Source organism: Phacochoerus africanus, chromosome 6 (genome assembly GCF_016906955.1).
Source record: "Phacochoerus africanus isolate WHEZ1 chromosome 6, ROS_Pafr_v1, whole genome shotgun sequence".
NCBI classification, from domain to species: Eukaryota; Metazoa; Chordata; class Mammalia; order Artiodactyla; family Suidae; genus Phacochoerus; species Phacochoerus africanus.
Genome location: NC_062549.1, coordinates 64,433,369 through 64,447,006, shown reverse-complemented (window position 1 = coordinate 64,447,006; position 13,638 = coordinate 64,433,369). Strand labels below are relative to the sequence as shown.

General features: G+C 42.9%; 1 protein-coding gene across 6 annotated transcripts in view; it reads right to left on the bottom strand.

The window, feature by feature from the left end:
• The window catches only part of EYA1 (EYA transcriptional coactivator and phosphatase 1), a 174,190-nt gene that overhangs the window by 129,016 nt on the left and 31,536 nt on the right, over positions 1–13,638 (bottom strand). For 3 of the 6 annotated variants that reach the window (XM_047783772.1, XM_047783770.1, XM_047783768.1), the window contains 2 exons: positions 2,577–2,646; positions 2,112–2,257 (listed from right to left, as the gene is read on the bottom strand). In XM_047783772.1, coding sequence (XP_047639728.1) covers positions 2,112–2,257; positions 2,577–2,646 — 216 coding nt within the window. Of the gene's footprint in view, positions 1–2,111; positions 2,258–2,576; positions 2,647–13,638 lie in introns of those variants that run through there. The other 3 variants (XM_047783769.1, XM_047783766.1, XM_047783771.1) reach the window with 2 other exon arrangements.

Sequence of the window (13,638 nt, the reverse complement as noted above, 5' to 3'; positions counted from 1 at the left end):
AATGGAATGGCCTCTTCTTCCCCACCAACCTACTGGTCTTACTATGAAAAGTCTGGCCTATCTTTTCTCACTGGATCGAAGGGAAATATCAGGGGACCCAAGTCCTTGGAGACAGTCTTCTAGGACCATCAGGATCTGAACAGTCAGCAGTTAGAAACCCTAAACTATGTGCTCTCCTTTCAGGAGCAAGCCATGAGGAGAAGGCTGACATATTTTTCCATGCACTGACCCAAGAAAAAATAGAATGCCTGGCCAGAAGCACTGGGGGAATTTCCTTGTCCTCAAGGCACAAAAAGAGAAAATGCTAAGGACTAAGAATTGTTCCTAGGATATTTCTATGCCTGGAAGGCTCTGGGGTCAAAGCCCTTTACACTGACCCTTACTCTCACTACCTCCGTAGTCCCCACCTACCACATGAAAATCCCCCTATTCATTCCTCGCCCTACTCATTCTGAGGCTAATCTCAGAACCTCTGCTCCCCTCACCCTACTGGAACAACTATTTCAGACAACAGGGACATCTGTTGATGGCTGAGATCTACAAGAGTCCTTAACCCACAGCCCAGAAGTTGGAAGAGGACCCAGCCCTGACTGAATGGGGAGGAGAGAGAAGAATGAGAGAGTTAAGGGAGCGGCAGCCGAGGCAGTTGCAGGAGGTACCTTTCTCCCACAGCACTGGTAGGTCTCCAGTGCTTGCGAATGGTTTGCACTGGAAAACACATTTCTACTTCAAATAATCAGCTTACAAATAAACATTAAGAACACACATATTCAGGTCTGCCTTAACTCACATTACAGAACTGAAGTGACACAATTTACATCAGGGAACCCTTTTCTTCTTTTAGCACAGAAATTGTTTAAAAGTAAATCACAGATAAATTTGGCCTATATTTAATATTATTTTGAGAAACTTGAATCAAAGTCATGGAAACGAAGGACAATTCTAGAAAGTCCTTTTTATGGCTGTTTTTAAAGTCTGGTGGTAAAGCACCTTACTAGATCACATTTCGTTGTGAGAGTTTTAAAATAAAACTAGAAAAGATGAGGTCCTAGATAAATTCCATTTTAACTTCTCTCTGTTTTATAAGAAATTTATACATGGTCAATTTGATCTGGGGTAAAGGCAGAGAACAAAAAAGCAAAAAAACAATTTAACTCCTAATAATGAATAAAATGTTTAAAGAGCATTATTTCTTTCAATATACTGAAACGACAACTACACAACAACAGCAGAAGCAGAATTAGAATACTGATCACAAAATATTCTACCAGTCTTGGCTATTGGTTCTTGCTTCCAAACTTTCAAGTTGATCACTAGGTTTCACTTCTTTCTTAATAAAATGCCAATGATTCAAATTTTTCTATTCCAACAAGTTGCAATTTGCCTAAATTCACATTCAATGGAAGAGAAGGTATTTGAGAATCCTAAGATTTTTTTTTTTAAATTAAACTTTGAGGTTTTGCTAGACTTAGAAAATAATTTACAGGTATTGACTCTGTAACAACTGAATTAAATTATACCATGATAAGTATCATTTCCATGTGGGAGGGAACAAATAGGGATGTGAGCTTTTAAATGTCTCCTGATCGTCCTCTTGAAACTGCAGCCCAAGCTGTTATATATAGATCACTTTTCCTAATGGTTGATAATGCTGAAATTTGATGACACTCCCTGCCCCCCTCAAGTTGAGAACGAGGGTTTGGTGAATTCCACTTATCCTTCTCTAATCACAGTGAGGCATCTGATAAATAGGAAATGAATCTTTACCCCAAAAGACTTCATTCACAGAAGTTTTATCAAAAATATGCACCAAAATACTTTGGATTCCAGAGCCAAACGCTCAAATGGCAAATGAAGAATGGAGATATAAATGGAAAAAAAAAATGAGACCAAGAAGGCATGCGAACCAGGCTATTTGCCACCTCTGACCTCAAGAGAAGTATTCCCCAGTTCTTAAGGCTCATTAGAAACAATGCTATTAAGAATTTAGGCTATAACCCTTCGTAAAATAGCCCAAGAGGACCATCTGTAAGTGTCACCTCTGTGAAACTTTCGCATGTCCAGGTTTGCCCACTAGATAGTGTCACTGCTCAGGCAGCAGGATTACTCACCGTAGGAGGAAATTCCATAGGGCTGTCCCGGCTGTGGGTATGTGGCATATGCTGTAGCTTGTTGCATTCCTGTGGTAAACTGTGTTTGCCCATATGCAGCCATAGTTTGTGAGGAAGGGGTAGGGAGAATATGTGGGTATGGTCTGCTATTTGTCAGAAATGACAGAAAATAGAAAGCCCATGCATTAGATGGAAACATGCAAGGTAACGGATTAACAACCATATCACAAATTCCAGTTAAAGACTGTAGCTTCAAGTCTAACTCTCAAGTATAATACACAAACAACTGAACTCCTTCAGTGCCCCTCCTAGGGGACGTGCCAAATAAATTTGCTTAAATAGATTGAAGTCTCCGTGAAACACACTTAAATTCAGATGTAACACCTGGGCACCAAACATGACTTGAAATAAGATAAAAGACTACTCGGAAAAGTTATTTATTGATTAAGAGAAAATACATCTTACTTGGAAGGATAAATCTGTGGTGGGGAGAATTGGTGACTTGGTCTTGGGCTGAAGCTACTGCTCCCAATGGCTGGGGAAAAAAAAAAAAAAAGAATGCACATTATCAAAGCAAAAGACAGAATATGTACAAAGCATTGATAAAGTTTGAACTATAGGCTGACCACATGGAATTGCAGACTTTTTTAACCTAAAGAAATGGCAATTTCATAAGTCAACCTGGTAGAAAGTTACACTATACTAAGGAATCTAAAGGAACCAAATAAATGATTTGAATTTTATTTCTTAATATTTTTATTTGTTTATGGCCACACCCATTGCATATGGAAGTTCCCAGGTTGAGAATCGAACCTGTGACTCAGTAGTGTCCCGAGCCACTGCAGACAATGCTGGATCCTTAACCTGCGACACCACAGTGGGAACTCCAAAATGCTTCTAATTTGAAATCAGCTCTTAGAAAACAGAGTCAGAATCTTCTAAAATACCTGTCCGTGTTCCCTGAAGGTCTTTACCGTGGCGATACTTGAAGAATACAGAAAGTTTGGGCTACAATTTGGAAAGACACCCTGAAAAGGGGGATGAAGTTGAATTGCCAGGTAGGGCATGAACAGAAGGTCATCTGGTCTATTGTTTGTATTCAAGGGGACACACGGCCCTGAGACTGTCACCAAGAGACACGGGCTAATCTCTCAGCAGAGTGGAAAGAAGACAGATCCTCATTTGCCTGCATTGATTGAGCAACATTTGTTTTGTTGTTTGTTTGTTTGTTTTTTTAAATAAAAACACCCTCCTATAACTATCGTAAATTTCCCAAGTTGCAAACTAAGCCTGTTTTTTTTTCTTGTGTGGAGGTGGATTTCCTCTGCCTTTCAGTTATATATGCGTAACTTTAGGGTTCAAGTGAAAAAGTTTTCTTTTTTTGTCCTTAAGAGATTATTTAAGCATTTAAGCAGAATTTCATTTCTTTTTAAGCACAAATACTTGATTCAATATATCGCAGAAATACAATAACCTCCCCTACCAAATATGCTTTTATCTTCATTTTGAACTAAAGAAGCAAAAACTCATTTTCTTTTTTGCCAACAGAAGATCTTAACATGGTACTTCTCGGCTTCATTCATTGCAAATACAGGCTATACATTAAAGTACATAAATAGCTATACAATTTATATACATACACACATTTACATATATACACTTACCATATACATACACATTTACATAAACATATAGACACATAAGTATGGATATACAGAGGCACATATTTATATTTATTTCCCCTTTCCCCTTAAACTCCTCCTATCCTTTTCCTGGCTAAGATGCAAATGCTTTGGTTACAATTATTATAAGATGTAATATGTTTTTTCTTCTTCTACTAATAATCAGTGTCTTCAGAGGCTCTAATTATATATTCATTCTACTCGACATTAAAACACCTCATAAGCTTCCACGCACTCCAAGTTTTATACATTTTCACAATGTGAAAAATGTGCTTCTCAAATGCAGTTTTCTAGCTTGTGTTTGGGAGAACGGTGCCGGATTTGGGCTAGAATCTCAAAATCTATGACTAGTCGTGTCCCAGTACAGCAAAGAGGCCTAACGCAGCAATAGGAAAATAGACAGAGATCACTGTTATTCTTGGGAGCTGCCAGACTTGGACCTCTGGCCTTTGGTCTGGCAGAGCTGGAGGCCACATTCACAAGAGAGGGCAGGCCAGCTCAGCGGGTGTCCCCCTCTCTTGGCACATGTTGGGTCACTGCTCTGTTCCAGGCATTGAACTCAATGCTGCAGATGCAAACATGCGAAAAAGACAAGTCTGGTCTGTCCCATGTGGGGAGGCTGAGACACAAAAAGCTGGGTGTGTGGGGGGAGGATGAGTTAAATACTGCAATTTACAGAAGGGAGGAATTCGTGAGAGACGCCTGGACCACAGGCACTGACACTTACCCCGGGGTCATCTGCAGCCACAGCCTTTTCCAAGTCTGGAAAGAGCCCCAGGGCAGAGTAGATTTATCCAGCAGAGTTGCTTGGGGGTACTATCTTCCCTGGATAATCCTACTTAGAAATTTGTAAAAAATGAAAGTACAACACAGTATCAAAAACCCCCAAAGCCATCTGTGAAAGCCACCAAAATCATTTATTCATCTCTAGCTCCATCCCTGTGTTTTTCAAAATGTGGGTCACGACCCATGAAAAGATCATAAACTCGACCAAATAGGTTCCGCTCAGCCATTTTTTTTTTTTGCAAACAAATAGAGAAAGAATAGAAGATATCAGGGTTCTTATACAGCATAAGGTAGGCTCTATGAAGCTTTGAGTTAGGTTCTATGCATCACATATGTGTCTATGTGAAGAAAGATTTGAGAGGCTGCAGAGTGTGGTAATATGAGCATGGGTTCTAGAATCAGAATTTTTTTTTTAATGGCCACACCTATTCCCGATACAAGTTCCCAGGCTAGGGGTTGAATTGGAGCTGGAGCCGACAGCCTATGCCACAGCCACAGCAATGCTGGACTGGAGCTGCCTCTGCCACCGACACCACAGCTCATGGCAACGGCCAGACCCTTAACCCACTGAACGAGACCAGGGATTAAACCCACATCCTCATGGACACTATGTCAGGTTCTTAACCTGCTGAGCCACAATGGGAACTCCCTGAATCAGAATTTAATTTCAGCTCAGATTCAAGATCCAACTCTTCTGAGGCTTATTTGATCTCTCTAAGCCTTGCTCTGTTTTCATGTAAAATGATGGTGATAATACATCTTACACCTCATAGGATTATTGTGAGAACAAAATGAATCAATGACATAGAGTGTCTGTGTAAGAAATGTTTGTTATCTATGACTCCCAGACTCCACTATCATTGCCCCACATCTGCCCTTCCTTCCATACTTTTAATTCCACTCCATGGACAAGCCTCATGACATCTATCCAGCAAAATGCTTAAAAACAGGACTCTTTGGAGTTTCCATTGTGGCACAGTGGAAATGAATCCGACTAGAATCCATGAGGAGGCAGGTTCGCTCCCTAGCCTCGCTCAGTGGGTTGTGGGCCTGGTGTTGCTGAGAGCTGTGGTGTAGGTTGCAGATGCAGCTCGGATCCCACGCTGCTGTGGCTGTGGCTGTGGCTGGCAGCTGTAGCTCTGATTTGACCCCTAGCCTGGGACCTTCCAGCAGAAAACAAAACAAACAGGACTCCTTGTCCTCACTGTACATATGGGGATAGAAATTAAGTAACACATCCAAGCAAATAAGCAGGAAAGCTGGTATTTGAATCCATATCTGCCTACTCTTTACAACAAAACATGATCTCCTGACCCCTTCACAGAAACCAGAAACCTCAGCATCATCTTTTTTCCCTATCCTATTATATGACTCTTGAGCCACCCATCTCCAATCCAGGAATGCCTGTTCAGCCGTCCTGCCCTCTCCATCCCTGCCCTCCCATCCCAGGGGAGATCCTAAGTACATCTCACCTGGACTAGAGCAACAGCCATCTAGCTACTTGCCCCGCATTCCAGCCACCACCCTCTGACTATTGCTTTGCCACCACCATGATCTTTCTGACTTGGAAACATCTTCACATCCACTTTCCAGCTCACAATCTCTCCACTATACTCACATTATCCCCAGAAAAATATTCCAAGCTCTTTGGCAGAGTATACACAGATATGAAGTATCCAAAGCCTCCACCTCTCCTGGGTTTAGAGTCACGTAGCATCCTTGGACCTGAAGACTAACTGTGTATGCCATGCATTTTCCTATCTGTCTTAGTTTTCTTCCTTTCTTTCTTCCTTCCTTCCTTTTTTTTTTTTTTTTTTTGTCTTTTTGCCATTTCTTGGACCGCTTCCGCAGCATATGGAGGTTCCCAGGCTAGGGGTCCAATCGGAGCTGCAGCCACCGGCCTACGCCACAGCCACAGCAACACAGGATCCAAGCCCTGTCTGCGGCCTATACCACAGCTCACAGCAACGCTGGATCCAAGCCCTGTCTGCGGCCTATACCACAGCTCACAGCAACGCCACATCCTTAATCCACTGAGCGAGGCCAGAAATCGAACCCGCATCCCCATGGATGCTAGTTGGGTTCGCTAACTGCTGAGCTATGGTGGGAACTCTTGTCTTGGTTATTTTTCATACCAGACCGTACTGCCTTGTAATGCTCTCCTCTGCCTGTTAAACACTGACTCCTCCATTAGGACTCAAACATCATTTTCTGTTTAGATAACATCTTCCTTCTCCTTACTTCCTTAGAATGCGGTAAACACTGGCAATGTGGTGCTTCTCACACTGCATGATGGCCAGTGTATGCACTGGCCAGATGTTAGTCCATTCTGCTACCCATGAGCTTCTGGGGCCAAGGACCTGCTACTCTCCTTTGTTTCTCTGGCACCTGTTAGGGCCTGGCATATGTTAAGTAATCAATAAACAACATTTGTTTAATGAGAATGTGAGGTTTTCCCAATCAGCAAAGTAGATTTTTTTAAACCATAATGACTTGAAGATTGATTATATTAAGTTGTTTACAAACATACATAAGAAGCCTGAGCTCTAGCAACAGAAATCAGACTGAATAGGACTCCTTATTACAGAGATGTGAATAAGAACCCATGATGCCGCCCGAGTGTCTGCTGCTACTTTCCTAACTGTACACCTAAAATCACTGAATATGTGATGCCACATAGTAAGTCATAGCTCCAGGGGTTTTGCTAAATCCTGTGACCTCTGTGTGGCCTAAAGTCAAGAATCTTCTACCTTGGAGCTCCTGTTGTGGCTCCGTGAGTTAAGAACCCCGCATAGTGTCTGTGCAGATGCAGGTTCAATCCCTGGCCTCGCTCGGTGGGTTAAAGATTTGGCGCTGCCACAATCTGCGGCTCAGATCTGGTGTTGCCGTGACTGTGGTGTAGGCTGGCAGCTGCAGCTCCATTTTGACTCCTGGCTTGGGAACTTCATGTGCTGCAGGTGTGGCCACAAAAAAAAAAAAATTAAAATAAAAAAGAATGTTTAAAGAATCTTTCACCTTATACTTTTTTTTTTAAAGTTGCCTAAAACACCTTTACCTTTTTAAATACTAATCAAAGAATGAAGATTAATTCCATGAGACCAGAATAACCTAAGGCAGAAAACAATGTCCCAGAGTTCCTGTCGTGGCGCAGTGGAAATGAATCCGACTGGGAACCATGAGGTCATATCACAACCTCAACACCTCACCCTCAACACCAAGTCTCATTATCCTATGTTCTTTCTCTCTCTCTCTTTAAACTTATGTGTGAGAAGTAGGAGAAAGGTTGAGTGAGAGGAAACAAGGATGCTAAAACTCTACATAACATGAAAAAAAAAATACTGAAACACTAAAAAATACTGAAACAGTGTTGTCCACACGTCCCCAGGGCTCTGGCAGGTGTATTTTGGCATTTACTAATGGTCAAGAGAACCATTTTATTTACCTTGAGAAATGGCCTGGGGACATTCTTTTTTTTTTTTTTCTTCTTGTCTTTTGAACTTTTAGGGCTATACTCGCAGCATATGGAGGTTCTCAGGCTAGGGGTCTAATCGGAGCTGTAGCCACCAGCCTACGCCAGAGCCACAGCAGCACCAGATCCAAGCCACATCTGGGACCTATACCACTGCTCACGGCAACACCGGATCCTTAACCCACTGAGCAAGGCCAGGGATCGACACAGTCCTCTTCCTTCTGAACCAGGCAATGCGGGCCCCCTGCTCCTCACCTTCTCCCCACTCTTCTCCCGCAAAGAATTCTCCGAGCAGCAAAGAGTGACCTCTTAAAAATTAGATCGTATCACAACCCTCCACCTCACCCTCAACACCAAGTCCCATCATCCTATCTTCTTTCTCTCTCTCTCTCTATTTTTTTCTCTTCCCTTCCCTCCTCTTCCTTTCCTCTCTCTTTCCATTCCCCACCTCCCTCCCTTTCATGAGCAAAGATGCAAAAACCATGGCTGAAGAGGCTATGAATAGGAATTCGGGTTTATAAGAGAAAGAGGAGGCAGGAGAAAGCTATTTCCAAGAAGCAGCTCCACCATGGTCTTTTCCTCTGTGCTCACCATTCCTAAGTCCCTCTCCATGAAAGCTTAATAATTAACATCCCCACGCTGTACAGCTGGAAAAAAATAAAATAAAATAAAATAAAATAAAAATTAACATCCCATATATTCTGGGCATCCTAAGGAAATAGAAGGGATAAAGAAGAAAGGGGGTCATCCTGACATTGGTCATGGCTATCCCCACCCTTGTCCTTCAGGGAACATATACACAAGGGAATACTACTCAACCATAAAAAGAACAAAATAACGCCATTTGTAGCAACTCCAATGGAACTAGAGACTCTCATACTAAGTGAAGTAAGTCAAAAAGAGAAGGACAAATACCATATGGCATCACTTATATCTGGAACATAATATACGGCACAAATATGAATCTTTCTACAGAAAAGAAACAAACTCATGGACATAGAAAACAGACGTGGTTGCCAAGGGGGCGCGGAAAGAGTGGGATGGACTGGGAGTCTGGAGTTAGTAGATGCAAACTCTTGCATTTGGAGTGGATAAGCAATGAGATCCTGCTGTACAGCACAGGGAACTTTATCTAGTCACTTGTGTTGGTACATGATGGGGGATAATGTGAGAAAAAGAATGTGTGTGTGTGTATATATATACATATATATATATTCACTTTGCTGTACAGCAGAAATTGACAGAATATTGTAAATCAACTATAATTAAAAAAACATAACAACCTTGTATCTTTCAATTTAGCCACATGCCTTGGAAAATCAACCCCTTTCCACCAGTCTCCCCACACCAGGATACGTGGTGATTGCCCTGGAAAAGAGTGAGCCTCACCATGCTCCTTAATGGTAGAAGATGGTAGAAGAACATGCTCTTTTTCAGAATTTTCACTTATTACCACCTCATCCAATCCATTAAGACACGTAGGACCCCTGACATCCTTAACACCTCTCAATTTATTATCCCCTCCCTTCACCTTCTTCCTAACCTCTCCCAGATGTTTCTTCCAAACCACTGTTTTTCTGCTCTCCCAGGAAACTCTGTCTTCCCCGAGGTTCATGATGACTCTTTAACACTTTGATGAATGACCCACCTCCTAAGCACTGCCTTGCATTTATCGAAGACTTGAATATTTGATGGTGGCCCCTGCCACATCCCAACATCATCTCAGGCCATGCTTCTAACACTTTTCTCCTGTCTCCACCTCAGTTCTGGCCTTCTATGTCAACCATCAAGCTCAAGACCACATCCTGGACCTCTGTCTCCATTCCAGTCTCACACCACAACAACACAGCCTGGCTCATTGTTTATTTACAAATATGTACCGACCACTGCTCATGAGCTCCATTCCATGAGGGTCACTGGGATGGTAAGTATGACCAAGACAAACAGAATCTCTGCTCTCACAGGGCTACAGCTTAGCAGGAGGAACACCAAGGCATAGTAATTTGCAAAAGAGTGATGAAGGCTGGGGAAAGGAAGCATAAAGAACCAACTCCAGAAGCATGGGGTAGGAGGCCTTGCTGAGTTCTGAGATTAAGGGAGGAACTTGCTCTTTTTTCTGAATTTTCATTCCTTCATTCCCATCTCATCTGTTGTCCAATCTATCAAGACACGCAGGACCCCTGACATCCTTAACTTCTCTCGACTTATTCCCTTCCTTCACTTTCTTCCTACCCAATAGTTACTTTAAACTAGTCTTTTATTGATACCCTCAGTTCGCTTCTCTTCATATTCTTCCACGCCCTACCCAGAAAATCCTCAACCCTGGATCAAGATAAATGTCTTCTGACCTGGGCAGCTAAGCTCTTATAGAAAAAAACCTGCTCTACCAGAGAGTTTCTACGTTCATTAGTTTAATTTCTGTTTGGACCTTTAGCTCTACTATTGTCCTTCCTTCATATTTTGAAGCTGCTTCAAGCTTCCTAGTTTCTCACAGCATCTATTTCATTCTTCTCCATCTCTTCAAGCTCATAAGACTTTCACACTGAGTCACCGCAGAGGAAAAAGTAGAAGCCATCATTCACTAATCCATTCATATACTGATGAACCCATCTAGTAAATATCTGAGTGCCTAACACATGCCAGGCACTTTTTCAGGTGCCAGGGATATCTACTATCTCAAGCTTACATTTCTGGGGGTGACAGACCAGCAGTGAACCTAACGCACAAGTGAATGACACCGTTTGCAAAACGTTCTAAGTGTTACTGAGTGGGCAGGGCCTCAGCGCATTCGTTACCCAGACTGGAAGTCTATAGAGAGGATTTTGTACCACTAAGGTGGTCAGGGCGGGCCTCCCTGAGAAGTGGGATGTGAAGGTGGTGAGGGAGACAGGTAGGTGGCAGGTGTATAGGGAAATGTTCCTGGCAGAGGGACAGCCCTTGCAGAGGCCCTGATTAGAGGAATGACAGAAATCAAGGGAGGCAGGCAAGAAGGTCTGATGGGGCTTGCAGGCTAATTGTAATGACAGAGATGAATGGGTTCCAACAGAGGAATCAGGCAGGAATTCCAGCAATGCACCCCCTCGTCCTCCATTTCAAACTCATCTGCCTCACTTCTCAACACTCTTCCCTAGAAAAGTGATTCTTGTTCTATACTGATCACCTTCTGTTTTGAATTTAAGCCATCCCTGTCCCATCAGGGCCCTCTCTCCATCAGTAACTTCCATTGTGCCTATACCTTTCACCCCTGCCTCTGTCAAGTGTGTGTTGGCAGCCCAAACCACCCTGACCTTCTCAATGCCAACGCCAACCCTCTAGCCTTCTAATAGATGACTTCATCTTCTCCTTTTACCACTCATGGATTTGAAAGACATTTTTCTTGTGCCTGTCTCCACTTCCTCACCCTATTCATCAAGTCATCCACCCACTCAATAAACTTTATGAGTGCATACTATGTGCTAGGAGCTATGTTGGAGTCGTAGAAGGAAGGCACACGTGCCACTGGGTACAAAGGAAACGAAGACCGTTTGTCCACTGAAACAGCTATTGGTTGAGTGCACTCATGCTTCTCATCTTTTACTTTCTTATTTGGAAATGATTTGACAATTGCAGACAAGGTGCACGAATAGTAGAAAAACTTCCCAGATGTCCATCACCCAAATTCCCCAAATGATAACATTTTATGAGATTAGCTTCATCTTTTAGTCTCTTTCTGTCTCTATATGTGTATATATAGGCACATGTACAGCTCCCATTTTTTTTTTTTTTGGAGTTGCAGATATGATGCCCTTTTACTCATAAATACTTCAGGGTATATTTCTTAAAAACAAGGAAATTCTTCCCCATAGTACTGTGATAAAAAAAAATCAGGAAGAAAATGATGCCATACAATACTATTATTCAGATATACTGTCAAAAACGTTTATCTCTTAGTGATATGTGTTAACTTGTACTTCAAAATGATTACTTTTTTTCGGCCATACCCATGTCACAGCAGTGACAATGCTGGGTCTTTAACCCACTGAGTCACCAGGAAACTCCAAAATTATTTTTAAAAAATGTATGACTATGCATATAAAAAATATATATATACACACACACACCACAAAGAATTACAAAAAAAGCCCGGAGGAATAAAATTCAAATTATATTCCACCATCCAGAGAGAGCCAACATTAATTTTTATACAAAGACACCTATGCATACATATAAATGACTTTTATTGAAAAAAACCCCCACAAAACTATGATTATACTGAACATATGACTCTTTTGTATCCTGCTTTGCACCTAATATAAACATTTTCTCATGTCATTAAGTTTTTATTTTTTTTGTCTTTTGTTGTTGTTGTTACTGTTGTTGCTATTTCTTGGGCCGCTCCCGTGGCATATGGAGGTTCCCAGGCTAGGGGTCCAATCGGAGCTGTAGCCACCGGCCTACGCCAGAGCCACAGCAACGCGGGATCCGAGCCGCGTCTGCAACCTAGACCACAGCTCACGGCAACGCCGGATCGTTAACCCACTGAGCAAGGGCAGGGACCGAACCCGCAACCTCATGGTTCTTAGTCGGATTCGTTAACCACTGCGCCACGACGGGAACTCCCTCATTAAGTATTTTAAAAAAACATTTTAAATGCTGTACATGAATCTATCACATAGACAGCGCTTTCCTGAAATTCCTTCCTGCCTTCACTTCCAGTTCAGCACTCTTTCTTCTTCCCCAATCACCTGTGCTGTCCTCGTATCCTCTGCCCATCTCTCACATATTAGTTTTCCGCGGATTCTATCTTCCACTTTGTTATCCCCTGCTAGCTTCAATTCTGCACTTTGAGAATTTCTACTCCAGATGTTTCCTGAGCTCCAACCTCTTCGGGGGGGTGTCACTTCATCACTAACCGCCCCTCCCCCCCACCCGCCATCCCTGGAGCCACCACCTTTCTTTCTCAATCATGTGCCTCTCAGATTCCCTTACTCTTCACTTCATCTCTGCCTCACTCATATCCATGCTCACTGTCACAATGACCATAAATTCTATTTCATAAACACACCTGAATCCATCACCTTGCTACACCCATTACCAGCACCCTATTTCAGGTCTTCAGTAATTCTTGCCCAAATGAATGCAAACCTCCCCCCCAACTGGTCTCTCCCTGTCACTTCCCCAGCCTCCCCCTCTGTCCTGCTGCAGTCATTCTGGAGTGACTGTGATGCAACCCCCTTCCTCTGATGCCTGCCATGGCGCTCAGGGTAAAACACATGCACCATGCAGGATGCACCTGCCCGTGTATACTCTGGCCCCTGCCTCCCTATTCAGCAGCCCCCATGCATACTCTGCTCACACTATCTGCACCAGAATGTTGAACCATCAGCACTTCAACTAAGTCCACACCTCTGCGCCCTCATCTCTTCCTATGGGATCCTCCATCAGTCCAGCTTTCTGCTCCCCAATTCTGTGTGTGCTTTGCTCCTACTTGTTCTTTAAAGCTGAGGGCAGGCAACCAGGAAGCCTTCCCTGGTCACCCACCCCAACTTGGTCTTCACTAGGTCCTTCCTGGGTGTTCTCTGGGGTCCCGGGCCTCCCTCTAGCATCATCA